Source organism: Branchiostoma floridae, chromosome 3 (assembly GCF_000003815.2).
Source record: "Branchiostoma floridae strain S238N-H82 chromosome 3, Bfl_VNyyK, whole genome shotgun sequence".
Classification (NCBI taxonomy): Eukaryota; Metazoa; Chordata; class Leptocardii; order Amphioxiformes; family Branchiostomatidae; genus Branchiostoma; species Branchiostoma floridae.
The window spans coordinates 27,215,982-27,235,783 of record NC_049981.1 but is presented as its reverse complement, the minus strand read 5'-3'; the positions used below and the strand labels follow the sequence as shown (position 1 = coordinate 27,235,783).

The window sequence follows — 19,802 nt, the reverse complement described above, 5'->3', positions numbered from 1 at the left end:
ACATCACATGGAACCATGACTAGGTAGATACTCCGTGATGAGCATGGTGCCTCTTACATGGATGCACTTGAGGGTAGAACTGATCCACCTTATTGTGGGGATGATGACGGATGATGATGATCATGAATGACTCTGATCATGTACAATTTAGCTGCATATGGTGCAACTGATAACTTTCAAGTTTCTTTCATCTTAATCATAATCAAATTTCAACATGATGTAATTCACCAGTTAAAAAAAGGAAGACCATATTGTTACTACTATTTTGTATAGAGTTGCTGAAGTGTGTCATAAATAAAAGATATCTCATTTTCTAATTTTGTGATGTACTTTGATCCATTTCCTAGATTTGAGCAGTCATTCATCGGCAGTCAGCTTGGACAGTTAGATGGTTTCTTCTGGATTGGACTCTCTGCTACAGTAGATGCTTCCACTGGAGCTACGAACTATGTCTGGGCTAACAACATGCCCTTCACTTATGACAACTGGGATCTTCTTCAACCTGGTAAGACAATTGGCTTCCAACAAGTTTTTGGAAAATCAAGGTAACACAGTTTAAATAATTGCAGTATCACAATATTCAAGTTTTCATAAAGAAACATGGGTCTACATAAATACACAAAAAAATGTATTCATGTAGACCCATGCATGCATGCAAAGAAATAAAGAGGCAACATTGACATTAACATACTTTTGAATATTTATCTCTTCCATCTTAGAATGCATATCATTCTTCCACATCATAAATGTTGACATCAGATAGAAATGTTTGTGTATTGAGCTCCACTTTGCTAAATGCAGTTGTGCAAAAAACTTTGTAATACTTTGATCTGTGGCTGGACAGCTTTTTGATTTCAGCTACATATACTGACTTACATGTACTTGGACCTAATCCATTCACCCGTCTGAGAGCATACAGCTTCAGTGAAGTGTCTCCACATGCTATCTTCCTCACCTCATACCACAAGGCGTTGTCTCTCTCTATATATATACTTTTAAGTCCTTGTTGAAACTGCTCCAAAACAGCTGCTACCTTCCCCTTCTTCTCCTCCCTTGAGGATTCTACTCAAGAGCAGCAATAGTGATGGATGCAGGAGGCTGTGGCCTTAATCAAAACTCACTTTCTCCTTCTGATGTTTACTTTCTCTGGTTCCCAGCCATTTTTTTTTTTACAAATAATTCTTGGTAACTTACCTTCCTGAGCAAGCTATAGTTTAATAAAATGACTGTGATTTTGCAATCTGTGCTCTAACAGTTACTGTAGTATTTTGTATTTTTGCATGTACATATAGATGACGCCCAGGGTAGCTGTGTTGCCATGAATGCTGGCATGGGTGGCTCGCTTTGGGATGACCAAGACTGTACTTCCCAGAACAAGTTTGTCTGTGAGGTGGAGAGGATTGGAGTAACGCGACACCCTTCACTTGTGCAAACCACCATATCAACAGATCCATGTGCTCCTGGATGGGTGGGCCAAACTGGAACAAACTATTGTTACCAGGTGAGCTAAAGGGCACCTCAGTAAGATTTTGGTGTGACAATTGTGGAGGCGAGCCTTTTTTGGAAATTTCATCCATCTGAATTTCTGTTTCAGGCATTTCCAGGAGTTTTAAAAGGACGCAGACATCTTAAGCTTAAGAAAAAACATGTCAATTGATTTGTGTCATGAAGTTTTGGTTCTGGATGGATGGGGTGAATCTTTTGTCTGTCCCAACAAGCAAAGTTTTATTCCAGGACTCTGGTAGGGGTCCTTGAGACAATCCTGAATTGAAAATGTCAGCATGTGGCCTGTCACTCCCTTGGTTTGTGGTATACGTTCGATGGAATTAATATTATCCAGTTGTCACAAAAAATCACAATGGTATGAATGGCACTGAAAATAGCATTAAAAATGTGCATATGAAAAGGTATGAATGCTTCATAATGCCTTTCACAGATCAACAAGCCCGACCAGTTCAACGTAAAGACTTGGGAGGAGGCGCTTGCAAACTGTCAGGCTAAGGGTGCCGACCTTGTCAGTGTACACAGCTCTGACGAATCAAACTTCCTCCTGACACAGATGAAGTAAGTAAACACAACATTGTCCTCAAACTTTTACAGATGCTGCTTTTCTGTCAAATTCTAACTGTTCCTTTCCTGCATTTTATTCTATCATGAGAAATTATATAAGCTTATTTCTTTGATTTTCTGAATTTCAAGTTTGCTTGACTGGAAAAACATAATAAAAACAAAATCTTAGGATCATGTTAACTTTATGCTTTTGTGTACTCAGTTATCTGGATCAAATACAGTCATATTCATGTTTTCTTTCTTGCCCGATGCTTTTATGATGTGTGCTTGGTATATCTTAACATTGAAATGAGAACCAGGGAAATGATTGGTGCAAATGTACAAAGTAGAATATGTGGAGTATCCAATGAGGTACAAAGACATACTGTAAATGCAGAAATGTTCGCGGTGGATTAATGTTCGCGGTTTTCGCGGCGACCGCTTTACCGCGAACTTAAAATCCACTGCGAACATTATTCTATTAAGGTATTAGACTGCAGTCGATGGTGTTACCGCGAAATTAAATCCACCGCGAAAAGTCATTTTCCCGCTACCGCGAAATTAAATCCCCGCGAACTTAAATGCATTTACAGTATGTTAAAGACACTTGAACTCATATAATTATGCTTTTCTTGTTTTCAGTGATGTATTTGCTCAGTACTGGATAGGCCTGAATGACAAGAGTGTTGAGAATGGTTTGTCAGACTTTAAAGTTTCTTTGCTACATCTATTGGAAACAGATGTATTTTTAAGGGTAATGCAAGGATTGACCACAAAACCTGTAATAAAAAATACTGCTTCCTTGGGAAGTCATTAATGATGATTCTAAGTGATCTTTAATGCGGCAGCTTCTTTGATCAACATTATTGGGATGATATCGTGTGACATAATTTAACAATTGAAGATGTGAAAAATTGTATTTTTAAGGGTAATGTAAGGATTCACCTGTCAAAATGGCTGCTTCCTAGAAGAGATCAATGCACATGTATGGGGAAGTAATTATGATGATTCTATGTTATCTTTAAGACAGCCATTATGACATATCACTAGTGTTTGCTGTTTATCCTTAAGAAAGGCATCTTATTCATGGTGCATGTATGGATGTGATATTAAATACCTCCAATCTGTATTCTTTTCAAAGCTCTTTTACATAAATTAATACTATGGTGTTTCATAGAGGGTGGTCAGGCATTAAAAAAATTGAATCAACATCATATCCATCTTCTTAATTACATATAATATGTATCTACAAGAGATGTCATTATAATGATTGTACCAATTTTTCTGAAGGATTCACGTGGACAGATGGAACACCCGTTGGGTTCACACTGTGGAATGACGGGGAGCCTAACAATGCTGGGAGTGGGGAACATTGTGTGGAGATGGTGGTCAGTTCAGGAGCAGCGTTTTGGAATGACATGGACTGTGGTGCCAGTAGGAACTGGGTCTGCAAATTAAGAAGAGGTAAAAAGTTTCTATGTACAGCATTTTACATAGCAGGAGTTCTAGACATTTTGTTGGAGATATTTGTTTTCATTAACTTTGCCAAAAAAGGAGTATTTTTGAGTCGAGGGTGTGTTTGTCTGTATCTGTGTGTCAACATGATCACTCAAGAATTTCTGGGTGGATTGTTTTCATATTTGATATATGGGAAGACCTCAAAATGATCACATATTGGGCCCCTTGCTTGCAACATGCAGTGAACTATCCAGTTTTGAGACCTACTGTTCTGGACAAGCTATGACACAATTTTGTGGTGGAAGTTACATGTAATGCTGGTTCACCTTTATTCGCGGGGTAACCTATATCCGTTGCATTCAACTTTTTAGTATCTAGGGATATCAAGTTGATGGACGGTGGTTTCAAATTGCGATGTATTCGAAATATTGCAATTCAAACCACATTCAGGCAACTTGAAATCTCTAAATGATTTATTTTTAAATACAATGGATATAGGCTACCCTGCGAATAAAGGTGAACCAGCGTTACATGTAACGTTAGGTCTTGTGCATGCATAGGTTTGAGCCTCCTGGCAGCTCATTTACACATGAAAATGTCTTGGTACATTGTAGAGACACATTTTCAGATCAGTAAATGCCAAGCATTCATGGCTGTCCACAATCAGCAAAGCATTTGATATGTATGTTATCTTAGTCTAATGTATCTTTTGTCCTACAGGAATACAGCCAATACCTGTGACAACAGTAGCACCAGTGACATGTAAGTAACCACTTTTTCCTCTATCGCTGAACAAAGTTAACAAAAGTTCATGCAAATGCCAGCGTGACAGTGTGTCTACTCTTCAAATTACACATGCAAAGTTTACATTGGCTGCATGAATTTCATTATCACAGTCCAACAAATGTCAGCAAATAGTAATATACATTATTAGCCTGTAGGTGGTGTCTTTACAAGCATGGCTGATCTTCAGAAATACCACTTTGCATATTTATGAATATACAGTTTGGGCAGGTAATGGGTGGTTTGAATAACAACATTAATCATCAAAAAGTCAAAGGTTCATTCTAAGAATATAGAACTGTGTTAGTTTCTGAAACACTGTTCATGCATTATTTAGCAATGGGAGATGTATTTCTTGTATTTCACTGATCACTGCAATCACTGTTGTGCAGAAGGCATGAAGAACGACATGCCAGAATGCTCTCTTGATACAGTAATAGTATCATTATTCTTACAATGTGTTATCATGTATCAGCAGTTAGAAACTTTTTAATTCTTTATGATCCCTTTTGCAGGACGTTTACTTATTTAGCCAACATTTTTCAGTTCATTTGACATTGGTCAAATCATTTGATATTGGACACACACTTGACTGAAGTGACAGGATCAACATATAAGTTTAACATGCCCAAGTGTTATGTGAATTCCTGAAACTTTTCCATGTCAGCCATGATGCTGAAACCAAGGTGCTGAAACCTGGTGCTGAAACAGTGGTGCTGATACTATAATGTGAAACATTAGTGGTTTTCCATGGTGCTGAAACCATGGTGCAGATATGAAGCCATGATATGTAGTGCTTTTCCATGGTACTGAAACCTTGGTGCTAAAATCATGGTGCTGAAACACTGGTGCTGATACTATAATGTGTAACATTAATGGTTTTCCATGGTGCTGAAACCATGGTGCAGATATGAAGCCATGATATGTAGTGCTTTTCGATGGTACTAAAAACCTTGGTGCTTTCCATGGTACTGAAACCTTGGTGCTAAAACCATGGTGCTGAAACCAAGGTGCTGAAACCTGGTGCTGAAACACTGGTGCTGATACTATAATGTGTAACATTAGTGGTTTTCCATGGTGCTGAAACCATTGTGCAGATATGAAGCCATGATATGTAGTGATTTTCCATGGTACTGAAACCTTGGTGCTAAAACCATGGTGCTGAAACCTTGTGGCTAAAACCATGGTGCTGAAACCTTAGTGCTAAAACCATGGTGCTGAAACCTTGGTGCTAATACTATAGTATGTAACATTAGTGTTTTCCATGGTGCTGAAACAATGGTGCTGAATTCATGGTGCTGAAACTCTGATGCTGATACTATAGAATGTATCATTAGTGATTTTCCATGGTACTGAAACCATGGTACTGAAACTCTGATGCTGAAGCAATTATACACAGGACTCGTGACTGCTGGAACCATGGTGCTGAAAGCATGGCATTGAAAACATACTGCTGAAATCAAGGTGCTGAAACCAGTACAATCATATAGTGCTGGAAACAAGATGCTGAAATTATTGTTCTGAAACCATGGTACTGAAACCTTGGTGCTGAAACCATGGTACTGAAACCTTGGTGCTGAAACCATGGTACTGAAACCTTGGTGCTGAAACCATGGTACTGAAACCTTGGTGCTGAAACAATGGTACTGAAACCTTGGTGCTGAAACTATGGTACTGAAACCTTGGTGCTGAAACCATGGTACTGAAACCTTGGTGCTGAAACCATGGTACTGAAACCATGGTACTGAAACCTTGGTGCTGAAACCATGGTACTGAAACCTTGGTGCTGAAACCATGGTACTGAAACCTTGGTGCTAAAACCATGGTACTGAAACCTTGGTGCTGAAACCATGGTGCTGAAACCTTGGTGCTAAATTTGATAATACCATGTCATCCAAGGTGCTGAAATTTATGTTACTTTGCAACTACACATTTTGTCATAACTTTCCCCATAAACCATGCTAAAACATGCTCTACATTAATATATTGAAAATTGCATTTTGCCCACCTGTTGACATTTTCTTTTTCCTACATGTAGAAAGTCTTTGTCTGCATAGCTATTCCACACACATTGATAGCATAATGTCATGTGGAGTCTTCTGAAGCAAGACAGGGAAGAGTGACATTTTTATGTTATACCAGAACATGATATAGATTGACTTTTTCTGCTCATTATAGATAGCTACAAAAAGCATTCTTAGATTTAATACACCAGAATATATGAATTGTTTTTTATCTGCTCATTGCAGATAGCTACTGTGATGGAGACCCTAACTGGGTGTCATACGGAGGATCTTGTTACCATTTCAACGACACCAACCTGATGGGCTGGCTGCCAGCGCGACAGACCTGTCTCCTGGCCGGCGCAGATCTCACTTCCATCAACACCCCAGACGAACAGGACTTCATCTTCAGAAATGTAATTTGTTCATAAGCAATCGTTTTATTCACGGTTAGAGTGATATCAGTAAGGTATGTAGGACACTTCTGTACATGGCAGACATCTCCAGGGGAGTACGAGTGATGCAGATTAGATCATACAGCTGATGAAAAATGATGCTGACAATCGCAGTAATCTTCAAAACATGCCTTGGGTAAAATACAGAAATCATTTAGTTACAGATCAAACTAGATTATATGTCAAAGAAGTTCAAAGCATGCTTTGAGTCTTTGAGACTTTATTACACAGCACCTAGCACAACCGCAGTAGTGCGTCCATATACAACTCTCTGCACGTAATTAAAAATTTATGGTTTCTTGGGAAATATCTTATCTCAATCACTCCTCTTCTCCTCTTTGGTCAATACCTTGTTTCATATGCATTTCTGAAATAGGGTCTTTGGTAAATGTATGTTTGTCTTACAAGAAATAAAGGTAGAAAAGCTTATATCTGACATGTGCATCTTATTTGGTTACATACAGCACATATCATGGTAATGAAGAGATAATAATTGGATGTAAAACTATCAGGTTGAAACAATCACAAAGGTTTCACAAAACAAGGATGTCCAAAGGTCCATGTGTAAGCTTCTAAAAAGGTTAGTAGTCATTAATGAGAAATTACTTTTTCCCTGTGTCTAGATTTTCCGGTCCAGAATCAACACCTTCTGGCTTGGAATTCGAGAGTATGGTGTGAACCAGATCTACAGGTATGAAGTTCAGACTACAGTGTTAATCATGGTTTTTATTCTCACAGTTTTTGCTCTCACTACAAACTCATCACACCGCAAACATGTGCTCTGTCTTGCATCGCACTTTAGTTAGTAGAAGTATGTCATAGACTGGTACATGTAACCGTGAAATTAAGACACTTTCTATTCTACTGAAAAATGAAATCCTGGCAAAGTTGAATGAATTCACGGCTCTCAAATTGATCCTCTTGCTGTGTAATTACCTGTTATCAGGAGAAAAAATATTCACAGGAATAGAAATGCACTTTCTATTGTACAAATTCAATTCTTTTGGCAACAAAATCCTCTTGGGATTGAAGAGTTGAGATCAAGAGCTCCTGCGTAATGCATTTAATAGGGAAGGAAAATCCTAAATGAGGGCTTTTAAGGTAAACCCTAGCATTTGATGTTGTTACATTGATAACAAAATGAATTATATTAGTCAGGTAAGATTACTAGAAGACAAACTATTCTGTTACATATCATTTGTTGAAGACGTCATCTTATTGCCTTACCTTTAGAACTTCTCCCTTTGAGAATTTGATTACATTTCCTTTCCTATATTGCTACAATACATGCTCTTTGATAGTGTTATTACAAGCTATAACTTGTAAGGTTGTTGATACTGCTATTCAGTCTTCAATAACCATTTATCACTTTGATATAATGGTGATAATGCTAGTTTGCCTTTATCCATGAGTTGAACTATATCTGTTGTCTTTAACATGCACATGTAAGCATGAGTTGAACATGTTTGATATTGATAAAAATCATTCAGAATAGATTATCTTGTCTACTTTATATAACCATCAGAAATATGTCAAGCAACCAGAAAGCCAAAACATTTGCAGCAAATGTAGAATAATTCCCACATCAAGTCCTGGATTTTTTTATGGTTCATGTTTCAGCACCACAAAGGTATTCAAAACTAGCTACATCTACAGTACCTCATTCTGTCATTGTACTACACAAAATTAACAACTGTATGCATTGGCACTTGACTAAAAGGCAGTCTTGTGCATCAATCCCGCAGGGAGCCAAAATGAAACAGCCCTTGAGACAGTATTGATGAACGTACCAGGTTTAATTACACCATTTATCTAAGGCTCATATGATCCTGAAGGAATCTGTATAGTGTCCATATATCACAGCCAGCAGTATTCTCCCCTGAGAATTTACCATGAGCAACATGCTTATTTAATCTTCTGCACCATTCAGCTGGTCTGACAACTCCCCATATGTCTATCTCAACTGGAACGATGGGGAGCCCAATGACAGTTTTGGTGAAGAACAGTGTGGAGAGATTTACAAGGGTACAGGTATGTATCAGTAATGAAATCAATGTAGTACGTTTCATCATGGCACTCAACTTTTCCCCTCACAGAACTATTGCTGGATGTAACATTATAGTAGAAGTTGCAATTGAATGTTGGTTGGTTTGGTTGTTTGCAAATTTAACATTTTTTAAAAGAATCAATCAAACTGTATTGAAAGCTGTGTTTGTACCATGTGTCAATGAGAAAGAAGTTAACTCTTTGTTAATAGTCTTTGGTGAGAATGGTACAATAAAAGTGAAAAAATATCAACATTCTACATTTTTGTTATGATACCTCTTACTTAACTATAATTAGGTCTACTGCCCATCATTTGCAATACTTCTGCATGTATGATTTTTCATCCATACATGTATGTGATGAACATTTATTAGAATGCACTTGAGACAGACCCTGTAAAGCTGCTGGATCGAAGAAAACATCTTTCCTCTTCACTTTGATACTGTACATTAGGATCATGGAATGATGCAAACTGTGGAGCTCCTAACGGCTTTATCTGCAAGAGACCGGCTGTTCCACTTACCATGCCTCCCCACACGGACCCATGGAAGGGCACCTGTCAACCTGGCTGGATAGAGTATGGAAACAAGTGCTACTGGATTGAGGTGTGTAACGGAAAATTTAACCTCCTTGGGAAAAGTGTTTGCAAGTCAGCATATAATTGAGGGCAGGGCGGTTAACTTTTGGAATGTGCATAAAATTCAGGATTTGAAATCAGTTCCATGGATGTCATCACATTTTTAGTATCGTGTTCCAAAGTTCTAAACTTCAAATTGTTTTCATATGAAATAAGCTGTTTTTTATGATTTGAATAGTCAAAGTCAACTGGTTATGATTCCCACTAGGAGCACATTGCCAGCAAAGCCTGACCATCAGGTTTTAAAACTGGTTATCATTCTTTCTACCTGTTGCAGAACTCTAACAAGATGAACTGGACTGCAGCTCGGACATTCTGTCAGGGCCAGGGACAGTATTCTAACCTTGTTGCCATCGACAACGAGTTTGAGCAAGGTCTGTTCTTGTCAAGTGTTTTTTTTTTAAAGATTTCTAGTTAAGTTATGCACAGGCCATTTCAACTTCAGGTCATGGATGACATCTCTGAGTCAGTGAAAGTTGATTTTCTCCTGGTTCTTTTAGAAATAACACACCCCAGTAAAGTATACAGGCAGGTGTTATGCCAAAGGCAGTTTATACTTCATACACACGTCAAGTATATATAATTATCCAATACAGACAAACCCAAAAGAGATGAAGGAACGTCATGATATCACATTTCTCTGTGCAGCTTTCTTGAATGCCCAGCTGTGGCCGTACAGTGCAAGAGAAGACAACCTGTGGATTGGAATGTCCGAGCAGGTCAATCAGCACATGTTCCTGTGGACCTCTGGGCACCCTGTCTCCTTCACAAACTGGGTCAATGGTGAACCTAATGACTGGAACTCTAATGTACGTTTTTTGCTTATCTTTTACTTCACAAAACCTGAAATATAGAAGAGATTGATTATCCATCAACCTGATTTTAGACAAAGATTATCTGTGCTAGTTTGTGATACATATTGAAAAATGATAATTAACTTAATCCAACTTGTTTTAAAAACTTTCAAGATGGGCAAGAGTTGTATGATGTATATCTTAGCTTTTGTTAGGTCTCAGATCCTACCTCAATTAGCACCGGTATTGTATTTTAGTAGAGAGTATGATAAGAGAGAATCAGTATAGTGTATTTCTTATTTGATATTTCATGTATACTTTAGAACGTACATTGTATATGTATTATGTTCAGATTTTTAGATACCGCTAACCATTACAATAGACTTACACAAAGACTTTTACCATGTTTGCCACAGGTAGAAGAGTGTGTGGAGATGTATGTACTAGAAGACAACGTAGGAAGGTGGAATGATGAACGATGCGAGCAAAATCGGGGCTTCATCTGTCAGGACTACAAATGTTTGTATAACTTGTAGTGATGATACAATAACATATGTCGCACATAGATAAAACTGTTGTAAAGATCAAAGACAATATTATTACCAAAATTCAAAGTGACACATTATATGTTATAATTACATATAGGTATGTGCACACTTGTATGCGTGTGTAATAGTGTAAATTTTGAACAGATATAATAGGGAGGTCATTGCAACAGCTTAAGATTCAAATGTGTCAGTGCTTAAAAATTTCTTAATCAAGAGATTGATTTTAAACAAGGCATTTAACATCTAGTAATAGAGATTGTGAAATAAGTGTTAGAATGAGACTCAGTGTTTTACTGAAAGACTTACAAATGTACCAATTGTCACACCTTCACAGCTGAGACCGCCTGCCCTGGTGGATGGCTATCCTATCAGCAGTCCTGTTACAAAGTCTTTGAAGACCAGAAAGACTGGAGCTCAGCAAGAACAGCCTGTGGTGCCTACATGGCAGACCTTACCAGCATCACCACAACTGCAGAACAGGTGAGTCAGAAGCCCTGTCATGCCTTCAGAATATACATGACAACATTTTGCAATCTTTTATTTTCAAAATCTAAAATAGAAGAAAATTGTAGCCTATGGGATTCATCAGTTTAGGTCCTAGTTGTAATCAGGGGGTTGTAAAATGTCTTTTCTCCAGCTGCTGATTACAGCAATACCTGGCTTTCTTAAAATATGACACTAAGCAAATATGTCTCTAAGCTTGGCTCTTGCTTGATTGATGAACGGACTGTGATGATCTCTAAGAATTGTGTATCAGACTGAAAGCACCCTGGCCTAGGGCTGGGTATCGGTACAGCGTACCGGTACAAAACCGGTTTTTCTTATTGGACCGGTCCAGAAAAAACGGACCTGAAAAAAATAGGTGGACCGGATGTTGGACCGATTAGAAAATTAACAGATTATTTTATAAGGCATTCACACGTTTTGACGCTTGCAGGTGGAAGAAAATAACAAGAGTGAAGTAGAGTAGAGTTTATAGTAATTTCTACCAAGGTTTACAGCCAATCATACTGGTGCAGTTAGCGTTGTAGGATTTTAAAACGCCAGTGTAAGTCTAATACTCCACCAAACAGATTTCTTTGTAGTGAAATGGACCATTGGTATGAGTCATACTGCATCAGGTCCAGGTTCAGGTCCGGACCTGGACCTGATCCTTTGGACCTGAACCGGACCTGGACCTGAATGTTCTGTACCGGTACCCAGCCCTACCCTGGCCACATTACCTACAGATAAGGGATGAGTTAGCTGGAATGAAAAGATATGATGATCTATGATCGGCTTTTCCAAATCTAACATCAAAGACCTTACAGAGTAATGGTTCATTAACCACTATGGTACAATGGAGCGTGGCAGCTAATGACCCTGTAAGATTCTAGAAAAAGCCTTTTGAACTTCCTCATTAGACGTCACAGGTGCTTTCAGGCGGAGCCACTTCCCCAATTAGAGATCATCAAACCCTTTTCTCAACCAACTGTCTCAGTAAATGCCCCTTGTCTGTAAGGTACAAAATAGATTAGCCAAGGAAAACTTTCTGCTTCGGACCCAGAACGATGAATGTGGGGGTAACAAATTCTCAAGACAGTGTTGAAATAAAGTAATAGGTAAGAAATTGTGTCTTTCACTGTTTGACCAGTTCTAATGTCAATAATTTTTATCATATTACATGTACATCAAATTTTGTATTGCCTTTGTCAAAGGAACCAGCCCTTTGTAATAGCCACAGTCTAACTTTGCAGCCCAGACTGTGCGTGTCCAATTGTAGCCAAACCAATAGATAAGGAACTAAATTATAGCACAACAATTCATCTCTCCTCAGCAATTCATGTCCCAGCTGATACCCAACAACGGAGGCCAGTACTGGATTGGACTGCATGATATCCCGTCAGAGACAAACTTTGTGTGGGTGGACGGCACACCCTATGATCAAGCAGTCAGGTGAGGCGGCAAAAATCATAATCTTTCATGTCATATGATTGTATTCCTGGATGACACCAAGCAGCAAAGTAGCCTGGGTACCATCCGGATATTAGTTTGCTCCTATGTTTGCTCCTGCTATCCGTCTGGAGACATGCACTTTCAAACCGTTTGGTGGTAACGTCAGTTAAATGAGCAAATTTAGGAATGGGTTCTAGAGCGCTCGTTCGATGACAACAGGCCCTTGTTGAAACGCCTATTCGAACGAATGCTGGAGAACCCATTCTTTAATTCGCTCATGTGTAGGGACCAAGCAGTGCCCTCGTCCAAAATTTGGACAATTCCAGACGTTAACATGGCCAAGGTTCCCAGACAGAACAGTAGAGAGGCGATATATATACTTTTAGTGTATAATGAATGTCAAAAAAACAAACATAGCTAGAAGCGACTGTATAATGAACGCCAGAGCAAACTACTTTCCAGATGGTACCCAGGCTGGCAGCAAAGTGAACTGACTGAAACATTAGTAGAAGATTTGGGCCACATATGATGGATTTTTTTATCATGTCCATTCTTTAATGAAGTGTGATGCCACATTAAAATCCATGAAATCTCATGATTAAGGCAATTAGTCCAGTTTTTTACTTTGGGGCATTTGTAATATAGCTTTGGGACACTTCAGGGAAGTTCCTATAAAGGAAAGAAAAAAGTTACGATGCTTGTTATGTGACATGAAGCATCTGTGTAATGACTTCATTATGGTTTTAAACCAGCTTACAATGACACCAAAACAAATTTGTATTGACCAAACTTCTGTATTTCTTCAGATTGTAATGACCATGTTGTACATTTTGCCCAGTATGTGGAATCCTGGCGAGCCTAACAATGCTCATGCTACCGGCGAGGACTGTGCGGAAATGTTCGTGCAGGACAATGTTGGCAAGTGGAACGATCTGGACTGTGCAACTGCCAAGAAATATGTCTGTGAACGATCTCCTGGTAGGTAGTGTGTACTATTTTCACTAATTTTCAAATAAAATTATGGTATTAGACCATAGACCATATCACTACAATTTTATGATAACTGCATGTAGATAAATGAATAGCTATTAGAAGGGTAAGAAATTAAGATGATGTGTCTGAATGGATTCAGCTTGCTGCTTTTAATGTGGTCAAAGACACTGATATTTCATGGGAAGCATGTAGGGACACCAGTATGGCAGCCTTTCCAATGAAATCCTTTTCATGACATGATGATATAGATCATGTATCTGAATAGATACATTAAGTACAATATTGTCATCCTTTTCTCTCTAAAATTGCAAATTACAATAATTGTAATTACCATGATAATATATGATTATCATGATGTCAATGTCTGTTCCCAAAAGAAACCATAGCGACCCAGTCTCCAGTCACCCCTTGCACGATCCCGGGCTTTGTGTCTTGGCGTAATGGCTGTTATCAGCTGGTGAGGAATACCCAGGAAGGCTGGCCTCAGGCCCGCGAGGGGTGCCGCTCCATGAGGTCCCGCCTGGCCAGTGTTGCCGACATCTATGAGGAGAACTTCTTCAAGGCTGCTGTTAAGGGGAAGGCTTGGATCGGCCTCTCAGATATGGATGTGAGCTGCATTTCTAGTACTTACTGTAAATGCATTTAAGTTTGCGGGGATTTAATTTCGCGGTAGCGGGAAAAATGACTTCTCGCGGTGGTTTTAATTTTGCGGTAACACCATAGACTGCAGTCTAATACCATTATAGAAAAATGTTCGCGGTGGTTTTAAGTTCGCGGTGAAGTGGTTACCGCGAAAACTGCAAACATTAATCTACCATAAACATTTCTGCATTTACAGTATTACTTACTTGATGTATTAATTGTCAGATTTTCCAGACCTCTGTCAAGGTTGTATTTCTATTAAGCAGTTTACATGTACTTGGAATGGCATAAATTTCAAGTTCAACTTGGTAGTATACTGACACACTCCTCACTGAGCACTTTATTGCCTTCCCTTGTGTTGGAAATATTTATACTGTCCTAATAGATTCCTGCTGTTCAAATGCTCACTGACAGTAATAAATGTTAGGACACAAAAGGAATATCCTTCTCTGGAGGCAATGTTTGCAATGTTGTTTGTTATTTTCCCAGAGTCCCGGAGTGTACCGCTGGGATGACAGCTGGCCTGTGCTGTACACAAGGTGGGGTGAGAATGAGCCGAGTAGGGACGTCGGTGAAGGTTGTGTGGCAATTGAGTATGACGGAAGATGGGATGATATCCAGTGTGAAACCAAGCTACCCTACGTCTGCAAGACTACATCAGGTTTGCTTTTTAAACCTATAGTGTCACTGTTTTGCAATTGGGAATCAGTACATACAATGTAAGTCTCACTACCTTCAATTTCATACCACATTATCACAGAAATTAGGATGAATGTTTTATTTCCATATTTTCTTCTAATCAACAGACATACCGCCACCTACTCCGTACCCAGTTCCTGGCCACTGCCCAGACATCTCCTGGTTCTCCATAGGTTCCAGCTGTTTCTATGTGGAGCAAGGCGAGGACCCTGCAAAACAGGTGTGCTCAGAGGAATGGGCCAGATAGCATTGAATGTTGTTTATATTAGCGTCATTGAGCATTCAATATTGCATCATGGAAAATTTCATATTGAATGCTCCATGTGCATTCAATATTGAATGATCCATGACTAAAAAAACATGCTTATTCATTAGAAAAAGACAATTACATGACCTCTTGAAAAGAGTAGAGGTCCATAATGGTGTGAATGGCTTAAGTACATTATGTAGATGTGTCCGGATATACAGCTTGTATTGACTTTTTATTGTACTCTTCAGTCACATTAAACCTGTGTTACAATGTACATCATGATCAAGGCAATTAACCAAACAGACAAATACATACTGATAACTATGTCTTCCATTCTGTCCAGGTCACCTGGTATGAGGCTGTATTTGAGTGCCTGAACAGGGGAGGACAGTTGGCAAGCATCCACGATGAGACAGAGATTCGTGGGTTTGTACACCGTGGGCTGAGGAACAACGTCTGGATTGGCATGTACAAAGACAGATATCGTAAGCAACACCCTTCTCTTCATCTGCAATTCCATGATAGTTCAGGCAGCTTGTGAAAATATATCTACCATTTTGGCATACATGTATGCTCAATAATTTTCAGTGGTGGAGCCATTGGAAAAAGCATGTTACTTTGATTTCTTATTTTGAGTATTTTGGCTGTTTTCATCCCTAAAATGTATAGTTTGGGCTCTTGCATAATTGTCTCAGAACCACATGGCCAGATATTTGGGCTACGTACACAATGTGATACCAAATTTTCTTACAAACTTCATCAACGTTGTGCTTATGGCAAAAATATTCATTGATACTTGAGTTTGAGTTTGAGTTTGAGTTTATTATGATCCACATTTAGCCTCCTCAGAGGCTATTCTTCCTGTGGTCACATACATATTTACACATTACATATGTACAGTTAAAAACATACAAAGTGACATACATAGTAAATTTTAAAAAATGCTGTCAAAACCAAGATTTCCTACGCTGATACTAGAAAGCACTTTTTTATTCTTTATTTTTGACAGGAATGAAACTAATTCATATGTAACACATATTACCATAAGAATGAATTTCAGGATAAAACAAAGTTTTCTGTCTTACATTCTAGAATCTGTACATTCCTTGTTTTACGATTGGATCCTTTTTTCTGTCATCATTGTAGAGTCATTTGTCTGGTACGATGGATCAGCCATTGCCTACACCAACTGGGCAAAGGATGAGCCTAACAACAACAACAACAACGACCCAGAAGACACGACCATAGAGCCAGAAAACTGCGTGGAGATGTACAGGGATGGCAAGTGGAATGACAAGGAGTGCTACGCACAGAGGGGATACGTCTGCAAGACTCCAATAAGTAAGGAGCATGCACAAGTTGTTATGACTTCTTCAATCTGTAGGATTGGCCCCTTTCCAAACTCCAGCAAAATCTGCTCTCACCAGAGCACAATCATTTGGGACAATGGCAACGAAGAGTTCACATATCTCTCATGAACAAGCAATTGTATTGCTATCAAATTACACTCACTGCATCAACTATTATCAGACACATATAATTTTCAAAAATATGTTTAGATCATGCTGCATTCTTTATCATAGGGATGATGTGAATGCATGTGTGCTTAAGGCAAAGCTCAGCCTGGCAGGAACTGTTTGATAACCTTTTTTTTATTTCAGAGAATTTAGAAATCAGATTTAATGACAAATTTACATGATATGATACTGTCATTATTATTCATCAAATGCATTTGTCTTCTTATTTTCAATTAGGTCACAGCAAGTAAATTTTATGGATGACATCTTCTGCAGACTGCGAAAATGGTGCGATAGGGCGAAAAAAAACAGGATGGGTAAAAAATACAAGATGGCTACATTTTCAAAAATAGGCACCATAAAGTTGTGATGACTCTTGTAGAAAAAATCAAAGGGACAAAACATGGTATCAGAGCCAACAAGGCATTCATTCCTGTATTCAAGACATGTACTGGTGTGGTAAAAATGGCACTAGTGTGGTTGGCTGGCATCACCAACAAAGTTGGTAACCACACTCATGGCTTCCATATTAGTGTCACTTTTACAACTATCCAATAACTTTCATTTTTACAACTACAGTCCTGGGTACCTCGCAAGTGTCACTTCTACAAGTACAATTATAAGGCTACTCACTCTCACTCACTCACTTGTCCCGTAGCTCATGTGGCCGTAGCTCATGTGGCCGTAGGGCTACAACACAGTGTATTTGCTCGTTTTGGTACTTTATCGTCATGTTGACCATCCCTGCAAAAGAAAAAAATTCTTTTTTTTTCTTCTGAAATCAGGCGAAAATTAATGCGCGCGCTGATGTCATCCATAAAATTTACTTGCTGTGGGCTTACCCTTCAGGCACAAATTTGCAACAAACTTATCATTAATTATCTTTTATGATCACAGTCCCAGATGGGAATCCAGTCTACCCCACATCAGGAACCATGTCTACGGTGAGCACAGTGACCACAAGAACCCCCAGCACACAGAGCTCACAGAGACCCCAGACACGGACCCCCACCCCTATCAGGCCTGTCACCGGCACCCAGCGCCCTCCTGTTGTCTACACCGGCGATGGCAATGCCTCACCTCAGAAGCAAAATGGTGGGGAGCTGTTTTTCCATCATAGAGACAAAATGATGATACTGTGATATGAATTTCACATTGTCACAATTGTTATGATTCATTTTATTAGAAAAAATACTTTAAGCTGGGCTACCTTCATAATTCAGAATATAGTAAAATAATAATTACAACTTTCACTATTCAGTTCATTTCTCAGCATTGGCTTTAATTTTGTGTAGATAAAATATGGTAACTCATCACAGGTGATCTTTTGTTAGAATGCAGAAATCCTGCACACCAGCTTCATAGGTACATTTAAGCAGCTGGTTATGTTACACCAAAGGGCCTGTCACACCTAACCTTTGCACATCTAGATGCAAGTATTGATTAAATCTGTCTAATGAGGATGCCTCTAATTATGTACTGGTGGCAATGGAGTTCCACTCTGCAATACCTCTAGGTTGATCACTCTGGTAATTAAAAACACAACTATCTATTGTTCTCCTCTGAGCTGATATTACATGACATTGTACATACTTAGTAGCAGGCCAGATGTCTAAGTCTGCACACCTTTTCTTTCTTGCAGGCGGAGGTCTGGACACAGGTGCCACTGTTGCTATCCTGCTGGCCGTCGTTTTTGTCCTTGCCCTGGGGATAGCCATTGGTTGGTTTGTTCTGCGGGGAAGGGCAGGCTCCCCTCCCCTACTGAAGAACATGGACAGTGGGGGAGCCGTCGGATTTGATAATGCCCTCTATAGCTCTGGTACAGATGTAGTTACCATGTCAAACATCGGTGGAGATACCTCAGCATAGACCACCACTCTTTCAACTTAGAGTTTTGTATAACATTGATTTTACAACATACATGTATGAAGAATGTTTTCAATCTTTAAGGCTGATGGCATTTGTACATTTATAATGATTATAGCCATTTATATCCTGAAGGATAATGATGTATATCCTTAAAAATTTAAATTGGCCCGAGTTGAACATTTGCTTAATAATTATGCATATCAATAAGATTCAACTAGTAAACATTTAATGACCAAAAACATAAAACTTAAATCTCTTAATTGTTGCTACACAGAGGATTCCCCCAGCTAGAAACAGTGTTGGCATTAGATGGTAAATCAAAACACACACAACGTCTACTGAACTGTACAAACCGATTCTGATTGTACAATTGCAATTGTGCATATGTATGTTCCTAGGCTTGTGCAATTTTATGCTGCTTTACACGTATACCCAGTCATATGTATCACCTGCTTTCAGATCTCCTTCCAGGTAATCAATTGTACTCTAATTCTTGTGTCAAGGAGATTCAATAATATTGCAGCATCTCAAACAATAACACAGAAATGAATAAATCCCACAAATTTAGCAATGATTACTTTTGCATGACCCTCTTGATATCAGGCAGTACCAGGTTACTTGAGTTGTACAAATGACGAGATGCATTTTATTTGCAATAGCCAACTCTCTACAGTTGTTGATAAAGGAAGAAAGGAATTGTTTAAGTTTATACACCCTTGATGCTGCTGTAATATTTTTAGATCAGCAGGTCTACTCCAGGTCTATTTTAGTACAGATTTATTGTACTCTTCACTGATCACCAGGATTGAAATGTTATCATCTAAATGTCATAAATAAAGACATAAAGTAATTTCTTTAAAAATTGCCCTCAATTCTTTTTATTCAAATTAGATCTCCAGGGTATCAGATCTGACATTTCCTAGCATAATATTGAATTTAGTTTATTGCTTTCTTTCAAGATCTCACAGTATGCTTGTTTTGCCTATTCCTTTCTTCTTTTCAAGTTTTGACGTTTAATAGTAATAACTTGCTCCTTAATAGATCCGAATTCGAAATACTAAATGTTTGTGTTTTTCTCACATGGCCTGCATGAAAGGCGAATTCGTAACATTTTTAAAGCATCT

General features: G+C 38.7%; 1 protein-coding gene across 2 annotated transcripts in view; it reads left to right on the top strand.

Moving 5' to 3' along the window:
* Nucleotides 1-19,540, top strand: part of LOC118411324 — a 45,576-nt gene extending 26,036 nt beyond the window's left edge. For both annotated transcript variants that reach the window (XM_035813534.1, XM_035813535.1), the window contains exons 35-57: nt 348-505; nt 1,293-1,501; nt 1,937-2,064; nt 2,692-2,744; nt 3,340-3,513; nt 4,228-4,269; nt 6,540-6,709; nt 7,372-7,439; nt 8,679-8,779; nt 9,248-9,399; nt 9,709-9,805; nt 10,080-10,240; nt 10,642-10,744; nt 11,108-11,253; nt 12,590-12,708; nt 13,547-13,686; nt 14,079-14,308; nt 14,833-15,004; nt 15,150-15,262; nt 15,636-15,777; nt 16,439-16,633; nt 17,707-17,904; nt 18,452-19,540. In XM_035813534.1, coding sequence (XP_035669427.1) covers nt 348-505; nt 1,293-1,501; nt 1,937-2,064; nt 2,692-2,744; nt 3,340-3,513; nt 4,228-4,269; nt 6,540-6,709; nt 7,372-7,439; nt 8,679-8,779; nt 9,248-9,399; nt 9,709-9,805; nt 10,080-10,240; nt 10,642-10,744; nt 11,108-11,253; nt 12,590-12,708; nt 13,547-13,686; nt 14,079-14,308; nt 14,833-15,004; nt 15,150-15,262; nt 15,636-15,777; nt 16,439-16,633; nt 17,707-17,904; nt 18,452-18,678 — 3,298 coding nt within the window. In that variant the 3' untranslated portion in view covers nt 18,679-19,540. The remainder of the gene's footprint in view (nt 1-347; nt 506-1,292; nt 1,502-1,936; nt 2,065-2,691; nt 2,745-3,339; nt 3,514-4,227; nt 4,270-6,539; nt 6,710-7,371; nt 7,440-8,678; nt 8,780-9,247; nt 9,400-9,708; nt 9,806-10,079; nt 10,241-10,641; nt 10,745-11,107; nt 11,254-12,589; nt 12,709-13,546; nt 13,687-14,078; nt 14,309-14,832; nt 15,005-15,149; nt 15,263-15,635; nt 15,778-16,438; nt 16,634-17,706; nt 17,905-18,451) is intronic.
* The last annotated feature ends 262 nt before the right edge of the window (nt 19,541-19,802 follow it).